The sequence below is a fragment of the Acomys russatus genome, chromosome X, assembly GCF_903995435.1.
Source record: "Acomys russatus chromosome X, mAcoRus1.1, whole genome shotgun sequence".
NCBI classification, from domain to species: domain Eukaryota; kingdom Metazoa; phylum Chordata; class Mammalia; order Rodentia; family Muridae; genus Acomys; species Acomys russatus.
In genome coordinates, this window is record NC_067169.1 from 23,339,716 (window position 1) to 23,362,716 (window position 23,001).

A 23,001-nucleotide genomic window follows, 5' to 3' on the forward strand; every position below is an offset into this window, starting at 1 on the left:
GTTCAGTGGGCTAGAGCACTTTGTTAATGCAATACCATGGTTCCATTCCTTACACTACCACATAAACTAGGTGCAGTAGTACATGCCTGTAGTCATGGGAGTTGGAAACAGGACAGTCAGAAGTTTAGGGTCATAAGTATAGTGAGTTTGAGGCCACAAGATCCTGTCTCAAAAGTAATACAAAAGGTTAAAAAACCAGTTGGGCTGTGGTGGCTCATGCCTTTAATCCCAGCACTCGGGAGGCAGAGGCAGGTGGATCTCTGAAATCAAGGCCAGCCTAGTCTACAAGGCTACACAGGGAAACCCTGTCGGGGGGGGGGGGGGGGGGGGGGGGGCAATTTAAAAACCAATCGCTGACTGGCTAGACCAACAGGTAAGATACATACTGCTTTTGCAGAAGACTTGAGTTCACTTCCCAGCACCCACATGATGACTCACAACCATCTGTAACTCCAGTTCTCTGCACTCTGATGCCCTCCTGATATCAGCAGACATAAAATGTGGTGCCTATACATACATTCAAGCAAAATACTCACAGGCTGACCTCGAATTCACAGCGATCCACCTGCCTCCCAAGTGCTGGGATTAAAGGCATATGCCACCACACCCAGCTAAAATAAAATATTTTAAGGTAAAAATTAAATGAATAAATGGAATTTCCAATTCATTGTGTCTCCCAGCTGGTTCTTCTCCAATGCATGAAACTTTATCCTGTAGGTAGGCCATGATGTATAAGTTGTAGCAAGAGCCAGTATATGTTGCCAGTATTGGGGCCATATTAGCAGGTTGGGGGGATAAATTAGCTCTGACTCAGAAAGGAACAGAAGGTTGATAACACTGGAGTTCATTTGTCTTTTCTCATGGATTAATCTTTTCTCATTTTAGTTTTAATCAACTGGACCTGCCTGCCTATGAGAGCTTTGAGAAGCTCCGCCACATGCTACTATTGGCCATCCAGGAGTGCTCTGAAGGTTTTGGGCTGGCGTAGTAGGGCTCTGCCTACTTCTGTGGGGGTTTTCTACCATTGTTGGACCTGGGGAGGGGGGATTTAAAAGATCCAGAAAGAAAATGTCAAAATCCAATAAATAAACTTCACCAACTCACCATGTGTGTGTCCCAGCTGCCCATCTTCCCTAGTGCATACCTGTTGCCTTCTCATTCTCTTTCCTCGCCCCTTCCTTGCCTCTCCCTTTTCCATGCCGTCCATGATCCCCCACCCCATGTGTTAAGGCATTAGCCTTTGCAGGGACCTGTTTGTCCCAACTGAACAGTGTGCTCCTCAGATTCTGTGTTCAGAAGGATTTGCTGCATTGAGACTTGAAACCTTTGGATAGGGGAAAAATTATATATATATATATTTTTTTGTTCTGTTTGCATTTCTTAATTTGTGCTTGGAATGTGTTGATGTGCACAGCTAATGATTTAATGCGAGACAAGATTGGCATCTGTGTTGTGGAGGTTTCAAATAAAGAGCACTCTTCATAACTCACTTTTCACAACGGAGTTTTTTTCAAACAAATTTTTTTTGGGGGAAAAAAAGCCCTCATATACATACCAGACAAATTAACTTTCCAGAAAACCATTCCTGCTCACCCACCCACCTCCACTTCTGGTACACCTTTCTTCCTCAATCAGTTTCCCCAGAGAAGAGACTGACAACCACCAGGAATTGGGGGGATTTTTGTTACTTAAAGTGGGATCTGCACTTGAGTGGCTGTGACTATGATTATTTGGGACACACTGCAGCAGGTTCTATCAAAACTGAGAGTTCTTTCTATTCACGCAATGTTTGGTGAGCATTAATGATAGCCTCAAGTTTAATTTCCTTAGAAATTTTGGCTTGTTTCTAGTAAATTTTAACAGGCAAACGATTTGACTAGGTCTCCACAAGACCACCCTTTTTCGTTCTGTATGTCTTGTCACTTGTCTGAAAGTCTTAACAGATTATCTGGCAGTCTCTTGTGGTTTTTACTCTAACTAGCACTTAATGCTGATCAGACTTTGATGGTTCCAGCCTTGAACAACAACAACAACAACAACAATTTAATAAAAGTTTAGTTAGAAAAACAACCCCAAGTAGTGCTTTCTTTGTGTGTTTTTTCTTATTCACTGAAGCACGTGGCTTAAAGATTTTTTTTTTTTCCTCTTGACATGTCACAGTAGGTAGGTGTGGGAAAGCAAGGGCTGTCCTCAGCTTGATCCCATGGGCCTAGTAAATTGGCTGGCAGCCATTTTCTTTCTATTCAACATTAACTGTCTTGTATCTAACTTTGCTCTGACAACTGAAAAGACAGGCGTGTTGCTCCTGTCTCAACATCCTGTCTGGGAGGAAGCAGACACATGCAGTATATAAAGATGTCTCTGAGTAGATGGGATAGAGTTACAGGACAGCCTTGCAGGTTCTCCCCATTGTTAATGGTCTTGAGTTCCATCCTAAAGTTGGATAGGAATTACATTTAAGGAGGAAAAGCCATCAAGGTTGAGCCAACTGTAGTGGAGTAGATCACATCTACCTGGAGCAAAAAGATTAATAAAGCCTTTAAGGAAGTTAGTCCAGCAGAACTTCATGATGAAAGAAGAGTTGTTGAGTCAAAAGCTAGTTCTAGCTTTGGCTGCTCACATCTATTATCAAAAGGACTAAGGTGGCTGAGGCAGGATTGCTGTAAGCTCAAGGCCATCCTGGGCAGTGGAGTGGACACCCTGTAAACTTAGCTCAATAATAGTATGTTTGCATAGCTGAGGCCCGAGATTAGGTATTTGATAACCATATCACAAAAGAAGGGAATTCATGGGTTACAGGTTGAGAGGGCTATAGGAATGCGCCATCACGTCCTGCTCTGGTGATATTTCTTAAATTGGGTGTAGCTGGTGTTATATTTTTCATACTAGATACTGTAGCACATTAAGAACTACAGTGTTAGCCAGGTGTGGTGGCGCACACCTTTAATCCCAGCACTCAGGAGGCAGAGGCAGGCGGGTCGCTGTGAGTTTGAGGTCAGCCTCATCTACAAAGTGAGTCCAAGACAGCCAAGGCTACACAGAGAAACCCTGTCTTCAAAAACAAACTACAGTGTTAGTTGGGTGCAGTGACACAGGCAATCACTGATCTCTGAGGCCAGACTGGTCTACAGAGCTAGTTCCAGGATAGCCAAAAGACTAGTTTCATAGTAGGATTTTTTTTAATTTACATTTTTTAAGACAGGGATCTATGCTACCCAGACTAGCAATCCTGCCTCACCTCCAAAATAGCTGGGTCTACATATATATATGCTACTTTGCCCAGCGGTACTGTTTTTTGAATGTGTGTGGGTGTTGTGCCTGAGTATACACTGTATCATGTGCTTGCAGTGGCCAGAAGAGTGTGTTGAATCCTCTGGAACTAGGGGTTCTTAGCTTCCTTGTGAGAATCAAACCTGGATCTACTGGAAGAGCATTCAGTGCTCTTTACCACTGAACCATCTCTCCGGCAACAGCAGTACCATTTTGATAATTTATTAAAGGTTCACAATGAAGGAGCCAGCTCAGTGATGATAAAAAATACTTCACTAACATGTGAGAGCCTAGGTTCAGTTGCCAGTTAAGTGAAGGTAAGTTAGTTGGGCATGAATAGGTGAGAAAGTGGGACTAACTTATTTTTCTCAACACAAAACTATGATTTAGAAAACAAACCAGACATGTTTTGCAGGCCCATAACACCAGCCACTCAGGAGGGTCTGAGTTTAAAGCTAGCCTGGACTACACAGAGACACCATTGCTGCAGCTCAAAAGAGGAATGGGGAGGTAATAAGGTAGAGAAGAAAAACATTACTTTTACAATAGCAACCAGAACTACAAAAATAACCTTAAGCAGTATGTTCCTTAAGAAAACTATGAGATGCTTAAATAATGAACACACTGTTCATCTGTGTACAAATACAAGTCTAGTCTCCTATATATAAGAACCAACTGACAGGGTAAACGAGGTAAGAGAGTGAAAAGACTAATAAGTACACTCTTTACTGTTAACATCTAATGCACTATGGTCTACTGGAAGCAGAAAATCAAAAGCCAGTTGGAAAAGGAATTGACTTTTTCATTGTTAAGATTGGCAAGTGTCACAGTGCTATAAAAAGATACTAGCTGGGCAGTGGTGGCCCACGCCTGTAATCCCAGCACTCAGGAAGCAGAGACAGGCCAATTTCTGTGAGTTCTAGGCCAGCCTGGTCTACAGAGTGAATTTCAGAGGACAGCCAGGGCTACACAGAGAAACCCTGTCTCAAAAAAAACGAGAGTAAGCTTCCTTATTTAAACAAAATTAAATTTAGGCAGCTAACTGATAGGTAAATCTTACTAAAGCTGAAAATATACAGAACATGTAATGGTAAAAGCTGAAATAGTTGGCTAATAAAACCTTGTAGACAGCATGAACAGAATTATAAAGCAATAACAATATAAGAATACAATACGTGGGCTGGATGTGGTGGCACATGCCTTTAATCCCAGCACTTGGGGAGGCAGAGGCAGAGGCAGAGGCAGGTGGATCTCTGAGTTCGAGGCCAGCCTGGTCTACAAAGTGAGTCCAGGACAGCCAAGGCTACACAGAGAAAACCTGTCTCAAAATATATACATATAATATTTAACATATATGAGAGCTCTATCTGCATGTACACCTGCAGGCCAGAAGAGGGCGCCAGATCACCTTATAGGTGGTTGTGAGCCACCATGTGGTTGCTGGGAATTGAACTCGATCTCTAGAAGGGAGGCAGGAAGGAGACCAGCAAGAGAAAGGCAGGAAAATTCTAATTAATTAGAAGAAACGATACTGGTATGTATGCATGAAAATGCCACACACACACACACACACACACACACACACACACACACACACACACACACACACAAAACCATTGCTTTTTGTGTGGTGACTTTAAAATTAATAAAAATTATAGAAAGGAAAGTGCAGTACATATGCACACTAGGATTTTATTTTTATTTTTAAAGATTTATTTATTATTATGTATACAGTGTTGTGCCTGCATGTACACACCTGCAGGCCAGAAGAGGGCACCAGATCTCATTATAGATACTTGTGAGCCACCATGTGGTTGCTGGGAATTGAACTCAGGACCTTTGGAAGAACAGCTAGTGCTCTTAACCTCTGAGCCATCTCTCCAGCCCTAGAATCTTATTAATCCATAGAGAAATACGAAAGTATGACATTGACAGAAAAATGAATGGAACTGCAAATAATACATTAAGCAAAATAAAGCAGACTCAGACAATATCAAGACAATATTGCATATAGAATGAAAATATACATTTAAGTTTAGATGTATAGGTAGCCATGAAAATAGAAGCGAGGGGCTGGATGGGTACATGAGCAAAGGTACTATAATAACAGGGATGGAAATTGGGCTTTGGTTTAACTACATGGGCTATCCCTTATCGTGGATGGCATAGTTAATTGTATTACCACATGCCTAGACTACCAACGAAGAGAGAATATAATTTAGTTCCTGATGTGTTATTTCCCATGGGACCCACCAGTCAGCCACTTGGTGGTAGCTTGATCATTATGTTGAACTTCTAACATCATTAAAGGGAACAGATATGCATCCCAAGAGGACTAGAGATACAGTTCTTTCCTCCCTGCCTGCAGTATAAGTAGCAGAATGTATGAACTCTTCTTCACAGCATTGCCCAGATCCACAGACTCAGGGCAAAGCAAGTGCTGCGATGGTTTTATCACAGGCTCTGGCCTAACTGAAAGGTTGAATCATTTACTAGTCAGTTGTGATCCCAGTGAGGAATCAACTGAGAAGGATGGGATGGTTTTTAAAGATGTAATACATACTTTCAAGCTAGAGAGCATTATGTAGTACTGTCTATTTCATAGCCCAAATAATAAACAGGTCTGAGAATCTATAGGTATAAATGGGAATAGCTACAATTAGTTAACCCACTCTGAGCTTTTAGTTCATGGCTCAGCAACTTTGACCTCTACCAGTTTGTAAATTTTCATCCCCAAGGATCTAGACATTGCCTACCACAAGGCACAACAATGATTGCACCAAAATGGAAGAACATACATTTTAGACATTTGGAGTTCCTTAATACTATTGAAACAAACAACAAGGCAGCCTAGTCCAGTGGTGGTGGCACACGCTTTTAATCTTGGGAGGCATACTCTTGTAATCCCAACACTTGGGAGGCTAAAGCCAGTCTGTACTGTGTCTAGCATGGCTTGGTCCTGACAATCTGACTGGGATTGTAAGGGAATGAAGAAGAGCACACAGACATACATATGGAAAAGCTAGGATCAAGTGGGCTCCACTCACTCCGATGGAGTGGCACCAGCTAATGGTCAACTGGCAACCTCAGTGCATTTATTGGACAGCACAAGGAGGAGGAGGAGTTAGCTAGCCTCAGTATGAGGCTTTGCAGTTACCTGGAAAGAGGAAGCTGTGGTTGCTAGCTTTTACACACACTGCCAACATCTACACATGGACCAGAGGAGGGCTTTGCCAGTTTTGAGCCTGACCCGAGGAAGGCTTTGCCAAGTCCCATGGATCTGAGACTTAGGTCCTTGTCAATAACACACATTCACTCAAGGCTTCAGCTATCCTTTACACATTTTACTCAAGCTTCCTCTACTCCCCTCAGGCCCAAGCTACAGAGTGAGAGAGATCTTGTTTAAAAAAACAAAACAAAACAAAACAAAACAACAAAAACCAAAAACCAGGAGGGTGCTGGGTATGGTAGAGTACACACAAATCTTCAACCCAGCACTTGGGGAGACAGAGATAGGCAGATCTGTGTGAGTTCAAGGCCAGCCAGGTCTACAGAATGCATTCCAAGCCAGCCAAGATTGCATTGAGAGGGTCTGGAGATGACGCTCTGTTGATAGGGTGCATGCCTAATACATGAAGCCTCTAATTTAGATCTCTAATTCTGCATAAACTGGGAATGGTGGTACATGCCTAATACTTGGCTAGATGGAAGCAGGAAGATCAGAAGTTCAGTGCCTAGAAAGTTTAAAGCCAGCCTAAATGGGACCAGAGAGATGGCTCAGTGGTTGAGAGCACTGACTGCTCTTGCAGAGGACCCAGGTTCAGTTCCCAGCTCCCACATGGCGGCTCACAACTGTCTATACCTCCAGTACCAGGGAGCCCTACACCTCCATACAAACATACATGCAGGCAAAACACCTGTGCGCATAAAATAAACAACAAGCCAGGTTAGTCGGCGGTGGTGGCACACGCCTTTAATCCAAGCACTTGGGAGGCAGAGGGAGGTGGATCTCTGTGAGTTCAAGGCCAGCCTGGTCTACAAAGCGAGTCCAGGACAGCCAAGGCTACACAGAGAAACCATGTCTAGGAAAAAAAAAGCCAGCCTAAATACATGAGACATCAAATAACAACAAGAACAACAATAATGATGATGATGATAGAGGAGGAGTGAGGTGGCTCAGTGGGCAAAGGCATTTGCCACCAAATCTACTGACCTGAGTTCGATATCCATGACCCACATGGTGGAGAGAAAGCACAACAAACATTTGAGTGCTGTGGTACACTTCCCAAAACACACACACACACACACACACACACACACACACACACACACACACACACACACACACACACATTCCTCTGTGTAGCCCTGGCTGTCCTAGAACTCAATCTGTAGACCAGGCTGGCCTTGAACTCACAAAGATCCACCTGCCTCTGCCTCCTGAGTGTTGTGATTACAGGCATGCGCCACCACTGCCTGGCTGTCCTGGACTCAAACTCACAGTGATTCACCTGCTTCTGCTGGGATTAAAGCCGTGCGCCACCACTCCTGGCTTTGAATTCTTTTTTTTATGTAAGGATAACTATATCTTCATGGTTTGTTTGCTTGTTTGTTTAAGACAGGGTCTCATGTAATGCAGACGAGCCTCAAACTCTCTGTGTGAGTAAAGCAGCTGTCCTTATACCCCTGCTATCCCTAAGTCGGGGATTAAAGCAATGTGCTACCATGCCCTCCCAAATACATATTAAATCTTAGCTATTTTTATATTGCTGTGACAAGACACCATAACCAAGGCAAGTTATAGAAGAAAAAGTTTATTGGGGACTTATTGTTTTAAAGGTTGAGTTTATGGTGGTGGAGAGAAGACATGGGGGCAAGAATAGCTGAGAGCTTATATCTTAACACACAAAGAGGGGACATACAGAGACACTGGGAATGGCACTAGTCTTTTGAAACCTCAAAGCCTGCTCATCTCCTTCAACAAGGTCGTAACTTCTAATCTTTTGCAAATAGTTCGACCAACTCAAGACCAAATATTCAAATATTTGGGACTATGGGGGCCATTCCCACTCTAACCACCAGATCTTGTTAGGTAGAAATAAAGTTTTATATACTAAGAGAAACAGTTTTTAAAAAACAAACAAAAAGCATAAAGATAAGGCCAGGCATGGGATGGGATTAAAGTGTTGGGATTAAAGGTGTGTGCCACCATACCTGTTAATGTTTTTATGTCTCATGGTATTAAGAAAGAAAAGCAGAAAAAATAAAGAAAAATGTTTCAAGGATGTAAACAGTTTTAGTAAAGAAGGATTTGTGTACAAAGATTAAGATGTCTGGATGTTTCTAGACTGGAAAAGAAAACCAGTGCATTACAAAGGTTTTATTACAGACTGTAAGTTATTTACGGTATGTAAAAAATGAGACTTAGCGATGATGTGGTGACTGTGTTAGCTCCTTTTCTGTTGCTGTGATAAAACACCATGGCCAAGGCAACTAATAGAAGGAAGGGTTTTGTTTAGGCTTATGGTTCCAGAGGGATCAGAGTCCATGATGGCAGAGTGGAGGCAGTAGGCTTGACAGCTACAACAATAAGCTGAGAGCTCACATCTTGAACTACAAGTAGGAAGCCAAGAGAACACTAGTGATGGCGTGTGGTTTTTTTTTTTTTTTTAAGATTTAATTTATTTATTATGTATACATTGCTCTGCCTGGAGCCAGGCCTTTAATCCCAGCACTCGGGAGGCAGAGGCAAGCAGATCTCTGTGAGTTTGAGGCAACCCTGGTCTACAGAGTGAGTCCAGGATAGCCAAGGCTACACACACACACACACACACACACACACACACACACACACACAGAGAGAGAGAGAGAGAGAGAGAGAGAGAGAGAGAGAGAGAGAGTATTTGCATTTTGCCCCAACTTTATATAAATATTACACAGTAGTTAAAAGTTAGAAGTACAAAAAAAAAAAAAAAAAAAAAAAAGGAAGTACCAGACTGGTGTAACTGATCTTCTGGATGTTCAGCAACCATACTTGTAGGCTATACTATACTAATGGGGTCAGAAGGATTAAAAATGGAAATATTTTCCCTCTTGCCAGGCCAAGGTCAACTAGGTCCCAAAGAACTGTGAGGCATCTTTCAACATATGCTGTAACCATAGAAAGTCACCTGTTCTCTTGTCCAGAGAAGCGTTGATTCCTAAACTCCTCTAGGGTCCCCTTTTCAGAGGAGAAAACAGTAAAATAACCAGTAAAGGCCTGATAGGACAAAACTCCTTCTGGGGAAGAGAATAGAATTTCTGACCAGGGTAAAGACATCACATTCCAGTTGAGCATGATCAATAGCTTGCTTGAGGGACCACCTAAAACCGTGCTTAAGCCATCACTTATTATAAACTAATTTACCATTACTAGCAACTTCAAACAGCCAAAATATGCTAGCAAAGGTTAGGAAAAAATGTATTAAAAAGAGGGGTGATAGTGAGAAATATTTTTTTTAGTCAAAGGTACTCAGTCTGGTAAAGACTCATATTTCCTGAATCTTCTTTCTTTTTGTGCCAGTTGGCCAATCGCATTGGCCTGTGAAGTCAAACTCCCAGCAATGGGATAAGATGCAGTTACCACCTACCTCAGGGATTAAAATTAAACATGGGAGCCATGTTAGTCCATGTGTTGGCAGCCCCATTTGGGTTCTGGTGCACCCTTTTTTTAATAGATATATAAACACAGGTTTATTGGAAGCAGCTCTCAGCTGCCAAGGGTGGGGGGGCAGCGAGAGGAGAAAGAAAGGACGAGAAGGAGAAGAGGAGGAGAAATACAGAAAGAGAGAGAGGAGAGTGGGTGCACCTTTATTTTTTATATTTATTTTTTATTTTTGTTTTTTGAGACAGGGTTTCTCTGTGTAGCCCTGGCTGTCCTGGACTTGCTTTGTAGACTAGGCTGGCCTCGAACTTGCAGAGATCTGCCTGCCTCTGCCTCCCAAGTGCTGAGATTAAAGGCGTGCACCACCACGCCTGGCCTAGTGCCCCCTTTTTGATAAAAGAATTAATTGCCTTGCCAAAGTCCTTTCTTATCATATGTTCCTTTGTGTAACACTGGGACTGTTCATTCTTTGTTTTAAGGACACACATTAAGATGTGTGTAGAATGGTGTGCCTGGGAGCTAGTTGGCCAAAGAGGTAGACTACCACATACCAAATTTTCCCCACTGGGTTTCAAACTCAACCTTTATGTCTACTCTGTGAAAACGGATCTGATTGTTTTAAATATTTTTTTTCTTTTGCCAGGTGGCACTGAAGCTTTACCAGTAGAGGGCAGTGGAGAGAAACTTATAGAATTTTGCTTTCTTGTGCGCCATCTTAACTTAAGCAGAGGGCTTTAGCACTTGCAGCTTTTCCAATGCCTAATTAAAAGGGGAATTTCACATTGCCTGTTTAGAAGCTAACACACTGACCCTCCTGAGTTCAGTTTAGGAAGGGAAGAAGGGAGGGAGGGAGGGAGGGAAGGAAGAGAAAGGGGGGAATCTGGGGTATTTTTACCAAAAGGGGGGCCAGGGGGCTTGGAGAGGCGGCTCAGAAGTTAAGCGCACTTGCTGCTCTTGCAGAGGACCTGAGTTCTGTTCCAAGCATCCATATGATGGCTTGCAAGCATGCATAACTCCACTTCTAGGGAATCCAACATCCTTTTCTGAACTCCATGAGCACCAAGCAGGCACACAGTGCACATACATACATGCAGGCAAAACATTCATGCACATTCAACAAATCTAAAAATCCTTTTCCTAAAAGGGCTAGAGATGCTATCTTGGTGCTAGAGCACCCACTTAAGTATGTGCAATGAATGCCATGGGTCCAACCCCAGCACTAGAAGAAGGGAAAGAAGAAGAGGTGAGGAAGAGAGGGAAGAAAAGAGAAGGAAAAAGACTGGGGTCCCATGATCCCTGGACACCCTTTCTGATGCAGGGTTACCAGCAGCACCTAGTGGCCAACTCCTATTTGGGGTCCACCATCAAAGGAATTAGCACTTTGCCCCTGGGTCCTAAAGCACGCATGGCTTCTCCATCTCCCAGCTCTTTCACTGCATGGCTACCAGCACCAGTTGCCAACAACTTCCCCCAGCACGGCAGTGTTGAGGCAGAAAGGCTACAGTTACAGTCCTTCTGCTATGGTTTGAGTGTCCTCCAAAGATTGGTCCCCACCCAGAGTGGTGGTAGTATGGTGAGGTGGTGGGGTATTTCACAGGGGCCACTGGATAGAGTGGGATATGTCTATTATCTCAGCCCTCCGAAAGCCTAAGTTACATATAAGATCCTGTGGTTAGGAGAACTGGCTGCTCTCCTAGAGGACCCTGGTTCAATTTCCAGCACACACATGGTGGCTCACAACTTTCTGAACTCCAATCCCAAGAGACCCAACCCCCCTTTTTTGCCTCCTTGGGGACCAGACACGCACATGGTACACAGACATACACCCATACACAATTTTTTTTAAGTGGGCATTTTATCTCAGCACCTTGAAGTCAAGCATTATGAATTCAAGGCCGGTTTGGTCTACATAGTAGTTCCAGGGCCATTAAAGGTATCCTGCCAGAATCTGTCTCAAATCAAAACAAAGAAACAAAATAAAGGTTGGGGTGTGGGAAGCCTAAGGTTAATTGATGGGGTGCCACTGGAAGGGATTGGGGAAGAGAGATACAGAAAGAGAGAGAGGAGAGTGAGTACACCTTTATTTTTTTATTTTTATTTTTTATTTTTGTTTTTTGAGACAGGGGTTTTTCTGTGTTATCTTGGCTATCCTGGACTCACTTTGTAGAGCAGGCTAGCCTCAAACTCACAGTGATCTGCCTGCCTCTGCCTCCTGACTACCAGCTTGAGTCTTAAAGCTGAGGGCACACAAGCCCCCTGGAGGGTTGCTGCCGCCAAGTCTTCATTCCAAGGGTGATCCATCTGAGCCTCGTATCTGTGGGAGGTGGTGGCAGCAACAATTATAAAATGTGTCCACTCAAACAAGGCCAATGGCGCACAATGTGCGTGCTTCCCCTTGGGCCTTTTCAAAGTTGTTGTTGTTGTTATTATTATTATTATTATTTACATTTGTTCTTTGACTGTATCTGAAGTGTATACATTCTGGCAACTCTCACCCTCCACTCTCATCTCCCTCCTACCCTTGTCAAGCCTCCATACAATTCTCTTTCCTACATTTCTCTCCCTCCCTCCACGCGACCCCCCCAGTCTCTCTCATGTTTTGTGACCCGTTTTGATCTAACCAGACCCATCTGTGTGACCATGGGTGTGGAACTATCTATTGGAGCCTGCTGAACTCACCAGTGGGTACACAACTGAAGACAATCACGTGCGCACGCGCACGCGCGCACACACACACACACACACACACACACATACACACACACACATACACACACACACAAGAACCTGTGAGCTATGAGACAGGATGTCATTGTATAGCCCAGCTGACCTCAAACTTAGAGCAATCTTCCTGCTTCCAGCTCCTGAGTGCTAGGATTATAGGTGTGCGCGACTACACCTACCTCCTTCCCACTTCTGTTTGGATGGTACCACCCACATTCAGGACAGGTCTTCCTGACTGTTTCACTGACCCACATGCCAATGACTCAGGAAACAACCAGAAGGATACTTTACTACTTTTCAAGGTGCCTCTCACTGCAGTGAGGTTGACAGCTAGGATTAATCATCACACCATCCCTGCAGCACTTCTGGGAACTCTCCAGGCCATCATGAGTCATTCATTGGCTTTCCTTCTCTCGAGGAGCACAATACCACACTTCCTGTGGCCTCACATCTGGACGCTTTTGTTCTGCATATATTATCTAGTTTAGTTGTTTAAGGTAAGAGACCTGTCCAGTCTCTGTTACTTCATCCTGCATGGAAAGAACATTTCGTCTTCTAATCTGCATTATGAGACCTTGTCTTCTGGAACACATTTACTCATTCATAAACCCCTTAGATAGATTCCTGCCTCTGTCCTAAACTCTGGTGCCCCCAATTTGATCGTTGCCCCTTGGTGGAGAGGCCCTGTGGGAACACAGAGGAAGGAGAAGCAGGCTATCCAGATGAAACCTGATAGGCTGTGGTCAGACAGTGGGGGAGGAGGACCCCTTCTGTCAGAGATGTAGGAAAGGGGAAGAGGGAGGGAGAGGGAGGGAGAGTAGGAACAGGAAGATAAGAGTGAGGGGATTACAGTTGAGACGTAGTATAGATGAATTATAATAAAACACTTTAAAAACGCTATATTTACAACATCTTTGAAGGCTGGGGTCACTTTCCAGTCCCAGTAGAAACATGGGTGGCTCTTTTTTGACAATACTGCAGCTTTCTCAAACCATGGCCATATTTTTTTTCCCACTGGTGATTCTAAAGACATGAGTCCTTCTAGCGCTTCATAGGTGACCCCTAGACCATGCTCTCTTCCTCCTAGGGAAATCCCTCAGCTCTCACCATTTTTACTACTCCCACCAGCCAGGCTCCTCCTCATTCCTATTCAGTTTTTGAGGATTTTATTCTTGAGTCTGTCATACCTCACTTGTCCAGGCTTATTTTTAAATTCCTGTGCTCCTCTGTGTCTATGTTTTTGTGAATATATGTGAGTATAGTATGTGAGTGTGTGTGTGTGTGTGTGTGTGTGTGTGTGTGTGAGAGAGAGAGAGAGAGAGTGTATGTGTATGTATGTATATGTGTGTATGTGAGTGTGTGTGTGTATGTATGTGTGTGTGTTGCATGTGCACACATGGAAAAACAAAGGTTGAAATTGGGTGTTTTCCTTCATTACTCTCCATCTTATTTTTTGAGACAGGATCTCTCACTGGAACTGGAACTCAGTGATTGACTAGTTCGGCTGGCCTCCTATTTCTATCTGCCAAGCTCCAGCACTGGGCTCATGGAGGCCATGTTCCCCTTTTCTGTGAGTGCTGGGGAGCCACACCGAGGTCCTCATGCTTTTGTACTGGGCACTTTACCGAAGGAGCCATCTCGCCAATCCCTATCCAGAGGGTTGCATGATTTCTCTGATTATGGAGTCAAAATCTGCAAGTAATCATCTGGCCTCTCTACTGCTATTGCATTACTCTGCGTCAGCCACAAGTCCGCAATTTTATCTTGTAGGCCTTACGGTTAACAACACTGCCAGCCCCTCAATTTCATGCAGTGAAGGTTACTGAACTTCTCTTAGCTCCGCTAACCTTTTTAGTAATCAGCGTTCTCCAGAAAAACAGAATAAATATAGGCATGTACATACAGACATGCTTCTTAACCTCCAGTGGAATCATAGCCCAGTAAAGCCCGAATCAGTTGAAAATACCACAGGGCAAGAGGCATTTGATGTATCTCACCTACTAAATGTCACAGCTTAGTATTACCATGTGCTTAGAACATTCACTACTTCCTGTCACAGTCACATGGCTGACTGGAAGCTATGGCTAGCTCACTGCTGATGCCTAGCATGAGAAAGACCATACTGCATATTGCTAACCCAGAAAAGGGCCAAAATTCAAAATTCCATATAAAGGTTCTACCGAGGGCATATACTTTCCCACCATGGTAAAGTGGAAAGATACTAAATTGGGCCATCATAAATTTGGAGCCATTAGGGAGGGAGAGAGGGGAAATGGGGAGGGAGGGAAGGAGAGAGATAGAGGCATAGACAGAGACAAACAGAGACACAGAGACAGAGAAAGAGACAAAGACAGAGACAGAGACCGAGAGAAAGACAGAGAGAATGGGGGAAGATGATAAGGAACTGGCTACGACAATTAATGAGGGGAAAGCCCTAAGACCTACAGATTGAGTCAGCAAGTTGGAAACTTTCATTTGAAGGTCTGGTGCCCAAGAGAACCACTGAATGACACAGAATGACAGGCTCAAGTTCTGGGAAGAGCTAGTGTTTTAGTGTGAGTCCAAAGGCAAGAAAAGAAATATCTCCTTCAAGACAGTCACTTAAGTATTTCAAGAAGGGTTCGTCTTTCTGTTATAGTCAGACCTGCACATTAGGGCTAGCAATCTGTCCACTTAGACTACTAGTTTAACTAATACTCTCATCCCAGCACACTATTTAATAGACTTTGTTACCATAAACACTAAAAAAGAAAAAATGCTTGCCTAAATATTTGGTTATTCTACGGCCCCTGATCATGTTAATACATAAAGCTAGCCATGACAAGTCTTCCCATTAGCAACTTGACACCCATACACAGAGCCTTAAAGCATATGGCTATGTAGTCTTCAAAAACTGAGGACAATAAGAATTGGGTGAGGTTTGTACACACCTGTCATCCTAGCACTTGGGAGACTAAAGCAGAAGTGTGGAGAGTTTGAGACCAGTTTGTGCTGTATAATAAGACCATAACCCCTGCCCTCAGAGAGATGGGGGGAGATTAACAACTTAACTGCCTGTGATGGCTAATCTTGGTTATCAATCTGGGCAGATGGAATCCCTATTGAATTAGTCAAATTGGCCTCTGGGCATGTCTGTGGGGGCATTCTCTGGATCACTAATTGATGCAAGAGGCCCAGCTCACTGTGGGCAGGACCCTATACAGGTAGGCCTGGCCCGTATAGTAAAGGGAGCTGAAGGTGAGCAAAAGAGCACGCCAGTAAGCAGTGCTCCTCTACGGCCTCTGCTTCAGTTCCTTCCTCCAGGTTCCTGCATGAGCTTCTGCCCTGCCTTCCTTTTTCTCCCCAAGCTGCTTTTGGTCAGTGTTTTATCATGTTACAACTATTCTATTATAAAATGGGAAAGTTCTCAATTGTTTTCTGTTTTTCACTTTTGGTTTCTAAGATAGGGTTTCTCTGTGGAACAGCCCTGGCTTTCCTAGGCTTGCTTTGTAGACCAGGCTGGCCTTGAACTCACAGAGATCTGCCTGCCTCTGCCTCCCAAGTGCTGGGATTAAAGGCGTGTGCCACCGTGCCTGGCTTGTTTCCTCTTCTTTAAAAAAAAAATTTATGTGTATGAATGTTTTTCATGCATGAATGTTTGAGGGTCAGATCCTCTGGAACTGGAGTTATAGACAGTTGTGAGCTGCCATGTGGGTGCTGGGAATTGAACCCAGGTCCTCTGGAGGAGCAACCAGTGGTCTTAACCACTGAGCCATCTCTCCAGCTCCTGTTTCCTAGTCTCTCTCCCTCTCTCTTTCCCTCTCCACTCCCTCTCTCTCTTTTAAGTTTTCCGAGACAGGGTTTCTCTGTGTAGTCTTGACTGTCCTGGACTCACTTTGTAGACCAAGCTGGCCTCGAACTCACAGAGATCTCCCTGCCTCTGCCTCCTGAGTGCTGGGATTAAAGGCATGTGCCACCACGCCTGGATGTTTCCTATTCTTAATCTCCTATAACAAATACTAATATAAAATTAGTACAGCTAATGAGAATGATAAGTATAAGAGAGGGAAGAAAACGAAGATACTGGATTCATAGGTATACTCTTCTCACAATAAGGAAAAACACTGATTACAAGTCCTGTTTCTGTAACTTAACTCCTGGTTATATGTAGTATTCAGAATTACCTTCTTTTTTCTACTCATTTTTTCAACTGCTCACAATTCTTTACCTAGAGTAATTCAAATCTTCATTTCTGAAGGGCATGGGCCATTGGTAGCCCTGTCTGGATTAAGCTGTTCTAGTTTTCCATTGACCTTAGTCACAAGCTGTGAAAACACTTAGAAATTCTCTGAGGGATCTCCTGTATTCCAGAATACTCTTCCTTACCTCCTTTAGTGGTCAGGATCAGCCACCATATGTTCCTTCCTTGCCTATTGAGTCGGACACAAGGAACGCAATGTGGCTGGATGCCATTCTTGCCTAGTGAGCAATGGAATCCCTGCTCTGTCTCTGCTGGGAGAACTCATTCCTCTAGAAGTAAGATCTCTAGGTAGCAGGCATAGGAAGCACCTTATGACTGAGACAAGCTGACACGTGGAATTAGCCATTTATACTCTGAAGTGGATATTAGAGCTGGCTGGTTTTGTCTGCGCATGCATTCCCATTATGTTTTCTCAGTCATCTCTTATCTCCTCCTCGTTCCTATTATTGCCTTCCTCAGATCTACCAGTCCCTTCTCCAGATTTGTGACTTTGGATTTAGTTTAATCAGGGCCATCTGTGTGGTCATTGGATTGAAACTACCTATTGGAGCTTGGTGGGGTCACCAGTGGATACACAACTGAATGGAATGACTGGCCCTCTCCAGGACTTTACCAGCAAATTGGTCGGCAGTGGGAGGTAGTATTCCCCTGATGATGACTCCTCTATCCAGGCCTGCAGTCATCCACAATTGCTGTGAGCTTGTGATCTCAACGAGCTGTGTCTCGCCCAGCAGATGCCATTTTGTAGCCCTTCTCTGTATCCTCTGGCTCTTAACATTCTTTCTACGCCTTCTTCTGCAATGTTCCCTAAGCCTTAGAGGGGATAGTGTCAATGTTTTGATCAGAGCTGCATATTCAACCATCACTTACTCTCAGCACCTTATGTAGCCAAGAGTCTCTTCATTCACCACCAATCACTGGGAAAAGGTGCTTAGAGTTGCATTTGTCTATGGGTATTTACATACATAAGTATTAAATACATAAGTATTTAGAAGGAAGTTTAGTACTATGTCAATTTAGCTAAACAATAGTATTAAGTTCCTTCTTATAGCCTGACCTCAACCCTATTTTTTTAGGTTTTTTTTATTATTTTTAACATATTTTATTAATTTCTTCATATTACATCTCAATTGTTATCCCATCCCTTGTATCCTCCCATTCCTCCCTCCCTCCCATAGATTTATTTTATTTATTTATTTTTGTCTTTTGATACAGGATTTCTCTGTGTAGCCTTGGCTCGTTCTATATATGAAGCTCGTTCTATAGACCAGGCTGGCCTTGAACTCAGAGATCTGCCTGCCTCTGCCTCCTGAATGAGTGCTGGGATTAAAGGCGTGTGCCACCACACCTGGCTGTATTTAATTAATTAATTAATTAATTTACTTTGGTTTTTTGAGACAGGGTTTCTTTGTGTAGCCTTGGCTGTCCTGGACTCACTTTGTAGATCAGATCCACCTGCCTCTGCCTCCCAAGTGCTGGGATTAAAGGCATGCGCCACCACTGCCCAGCTTTTATTTTATTTTTAATTATGTATGTGTGCATTCATGGAGGTCTCCCCCCTATTCTGTGTGTCTGTCTGTCTGTCTGCTTACCTGTGGCTTATGCATGGCTATGCGCACATGAGTCCAGGTGCTCGTGGAGTCCAGAGGCATGGGATCTACCTGGAGCTTAAGATACACATAGTTGTGAGCAACCTAACATGAATGCTGGGAACTTAACTTCCATCCTGTACAGACATCCTCTGATCTTAACCATAGAGCCAGGCATGGATTTCTGCCTATGGAGCGGGTGTCAAAGCCAAATCATACCAGTAATGCCACTCTTGCACATGTGGGAGCATCTTGCCCAACAGGTTGATACTGGTATGTAATGGCTGATGGCTGAGCAAGACTGTCTCCTTGATCTCCCCCAGCAACCTGCATAGCACCTTATGGCATTATGAAGGCTAGCTGGAAGTGAGGAAGCTTCCAGCTTAGTGGGACCCACTGTTTTGAAGATGTTTTAGAACTTTAATGATCCCTACATAGTGAACATAAACAACGGACAGCAGAAAAACGATTGATGAAAAGACTCTTCACCAAAGATTTTTGTTTACTGATGTACTTTTTAAAAAAGATCTATCTATCTGTCTGTCTGTCTGTCTGTCTATCTATCTATTATACAGGGTTCTGCCTGCAGCCCAGAAGAGAATACCAGATCTCATTAGAGATGGTTGTAAAGCCACCAAGTGGTTGCTGGGAATTGAACTCAGGACCTTTGGAAGAGTAGTCAGAACTCTTAAGCTCTGAGCCATCTCTCCAGCCTCTTACTGATGTACTTTTGAGAGGGGATCTCATGCAGCTCAGGCTGGCCTCAAACTTACTATGTAGCTTAGGTTGACCTTGAACTCTCCTGCCCCTACCTCCTGGAGGTACCACTTTTCCAAAGATCTAAATACTATAAGAAAAGCCAGCTAAGGCTAAAGAACTGAACGGGGAGTTCTCAGAAGTAACACAAAAAGCCATTATATAGTCTCTGAAGTGCTTGGTATCCTTAGCTATCAGGACAAATTAAAACTACTTTGAGATTCTGTCTCACCCCAGTCAGAATGGCTAACACTAAGTAAACAAATGCTAGTGAGGATGTGGGGGATAGAAGAACCCACAAATACACTTGTAAACTGGTACAGCTATCATGGAAACCAGCATGGAAGTTTCCCAAAAAGCTACAATAGAAAGTCTATATGATCCAGCTCTACCACCTATGGGCATGCACCCAAAGGACTTTATATTTTATAGAAATACTTGCACAGCCATGCTTACCACTGCTCTATTTACATTACCAAGAAAATGGAACCAACCAATGAAAATGTGGTACATATATGTAATGATTTTTTTTTTTTTTAGAGGCAGGGTCTCATGTAGCCCACGTTAACCTGAAACTCATTATGCCCATATGTAGCTAGAGATGATCATGAACTTTTTATCCATCTACTTCTCTCTGTCTCTGTCTCTCTCTGTCTCTCTGTCTCTGTCTGTCTGTCTGTCTGTCTCTCTCTCATGCTGGTACTACAGGCATGTGCCATCACCCCCAGTTTTATGTGGTGGTGGGGATCAAACCCAGAGTTTGCACGATAGGCAAGAACTTTATCAAGTGAGCCATACAACAGAATTTTAGTGAACCCTAAAGAAAAATGAAATTTGGAGGAAAACAGATGGGAAAAATTATATTAAGTGAGGTAATTCAGGCTCAGAAAGACAAACACCACATGTTCTCTCTTATATGTAGGTCCCAGCTCCTGAGTTTTATACATGCATTTATGTAGGAGTGGGGGTGTATTGAGCCCAGAAAACTATAAAGGAGCCTGTGAGAGGAGAAAATATTCTTTAAGAGGGAGTAGTGGATCACATGTGATGTGAAAGTACAAAGGAAGTTACTGGGGGTGGGAAGGCTCAAGTAAGGCAGGGTGGGTACTGGGTAGAGAAATGGGGGGGGGGTGGAGTGGCAACCAAAGCTAATGCTTTATGAAACAGCCCTAAGGAAATCTTATAGGCTTGATAGGCTAATAAAAAAATACAGATTTTAAAAAGAGTTTGAGCAGAAGTACACTGTCTGGGTGGATAAAGCTACTCCCAAAAAGCTATAGATTATTTAACAAAAATCCCAGTGCCAAAGATAGGCTACTTCCTAGGAGGTGTTAGGGAGGCTCCAGAGGTCCCCAAAACAACATAAGGAATTGCCATTGTTGTTGGTTGTCCACCAGAACTAGGTAGTAAGACCCTATTTCTGGAATTGGCTCCATAGGAAATAATTCATGTCTAATACTGTAAACCTGGTCAAAGCCCACACGGCAAAACCCATGGGGGGAGGGGGTCCTAGGCCCTAGTGCTGAAGCTACTGCTGTTACTTTGCTAAATGGACATGATGTGCCTATCAATCACCTTCTAAATGACTCTTTATGCCTATGGATTAGTGATGCTGTCAGCTTTATCAGGGAAGCTTCTTTTTGAGGTGGTCAATAATGACTGCAGATTCATAAATAGTCAAAGTACTGAGAAAGGACACACTTTTAATCCCAGCACGCAGGAGGCAGAGCCAAGCGGATCTCTGTGAGTGCGAGGCCAGTCCAGTCTACAGATCAAGTTCAAGGACAACAGCCATGGCTACTCAGAGAAACCCTGTCTCAAACCTCCTCCCCCCACCCCCACTGGAAAATAAAACCCCAAAACTAAAACAAACAAACAAAAAAACAAAGTACTGAGAAGACGTGGCTGTTGGATACCCAGCTATAAATGAGCTATCACCCTCTGTAAGGCTCAGAGAACATCAAAGGATGAACAGTGTCCTGGCTAGTTTTCTATCAGCTTGAATAACCTAGAGTCATTTCAGTAAGAGGGATTCTTAATTGAGAAAATGCTTCCATAATGCCTATAGGGCATTTTTAAAATGTTAGTGATTGATATGGGAGGGCCTAGACTACTATATGTGGTATCACTCCTGGGCAGATGGTCTTGGGTGCTATAAGGAATAGGCTAAGTCGTGGAGAACAAGCCAGAAAGCAGCACCTCTCCATGGACTCTGCTTTAGTTCCTGCCTCTAGGTTCCTGTCCTGTGTGAGTTTCTGCCCTGACTTCCCTCAGTGATGGATGTGATGTGGAAGTGTAAGTTGAAATAAACCCTTTTCTTCCCAAGTTGCTTTTGGTCATAGTGTTTTGTCACAGCAATAGAAATGCTGACTAAGACACATAGAAAGAATGTGAGAGCTGGAGAGACAGGGAGAGAAGTGGGGATTGCTGGTTTCCAGGAATGATATGACTATTGAACCCAAGAAATTGTGGCTATCTGTACAAGATTTGTATAAGATTGGGCCTATCAATACCCTATCAACAATTTATATGTGGACAACCCTACAACCCTAATGAAACTCACTGGGTCACCACCATCACCACAAAAAAAGAAAGAAAGAAAGAAAGAAAGAAAGATGATCAACAAGAATGAAAGGGGGACAAGAAAAGAAAATAAATTATATACATGTATGAAAATGCTATAATGAATCCATTTGTGATAGCTAATATTGTCATCTTTAAAGGACCTAGGGTCACCTAGAAGACAAGCCTGAGAACATCACTGTAAGAGAGTGCTCGATTGGTTAGATTCTATGTCTGTCTGTAAGGCTTATCTAGATTAAGTTAGTTGAGACAGGAAGAACCACTCTAAATGTGAGTGGCATCGTTCTATGCGCTGGGTTCCTGGATGGATGGGGCAGATCCTGGACAATGGAATAGCCTCTTTCCATTGAGGTGACCTGAAGCTGGGAATTAGGAGTAGGAACAGGAAGCAAAGATGAAGGATAGTAAAGTCTATCTCCAAATAGAACTTTTACAAGATAGCAAGAGTCATGAGCTTAGCCCCATCTAAAAAATATCATGGCTGGAGACTTCATCACCAAATTCACATGTTTGTGCATTTTAGGGCCTTTAGGAGGTAATTCTGATTGGATGAAATCATGAGAGTGGGTCCCCATGATGGCGTTAGTGGTCAAAAGAGGGCATTAGGTTCCTTGGAACTGGAGTTAGACCATTGTAAGCTACAGTGGCGGGTGCTGGGAACTAAACTCAGGTCCTCTGCATGTGCTTTTAATCTCTGATCCATTTGTCTAGGTCCTTGATCAAGAGATTTCATCACCACAATACAATGGAATAGTAACTAATACACTCCCTTTTTTATTTTTTATTTTTTGGTTTTTCAAGACAGGGTTTCTCTGTGTAGCTTTGGCTGTCCTGGACTCACTTTGTAAATCAGGTTGTCCTTGAAGTCACAGCGATGCACCTGCCTCAGCCTCCTGAGTGCTGGGACTAAAAGCATGCACCACCATGCTCGGCAATTGGCATCATTTTTCTAAGGTAAGAGTTTGTGCTCAAAGTTTCATCCTGCTATCATACGCCTGTTTTGCCTCTCAGCTGTGCAATTAGGAGTTAGCTAACTATGTAAGAATGTGAGGCCAAGCCCTGACCACTCATACTGAAGCACAAGACTCCTGTACAATAGGAATGAAAACCTAGTGAGCCCTCCACTGGGTGTGTTAGTTTGCTTGATTTGACATTGCTATCTACAGTTCTGCAGACTCTCCCACTGAGGTCAGACA

The 23,001-nt window shown here is 43.4% G+C and overlaps 2 protein-coding genes across 30 annotated transcripts in view; one reads left to right on the forward strand and one right to left on the reverse strand.

Moving 5' to 3' along the window:
• Positions 1-1,570, forward strand: part of Huwe1 (HECT, UBA and WWE domain containing E3 ubiquitin protein ligase 1) — a 129,668-nt gene extending 128,098 nt beyond the window's left edge. For all 29 annotated transcript variants that reach the window (XM_051142068.1, XM_051142071.1, XM_051142073.1 and 26 more), the window contains one exon: positions 886-1,570. In XM_051142068.1, the coding sequence (XP_050998025.1) occupies positions 886-988 (103 nt within the window). In that variant the 3' untranslated portion in view covers positions 989-1,570. The remainder of the gene's footprint in view (positions 1-885) is intronic.
• Positions 1-23,001, reverse strand: part of Shroom2 (shroom family member 2) — a 1,329,704-nt gene that overhangs the window by 607,679 nt on the left and 699,024 nt on the right. The gene's annotated exons all lie outside the window — the stretch shown is intronic.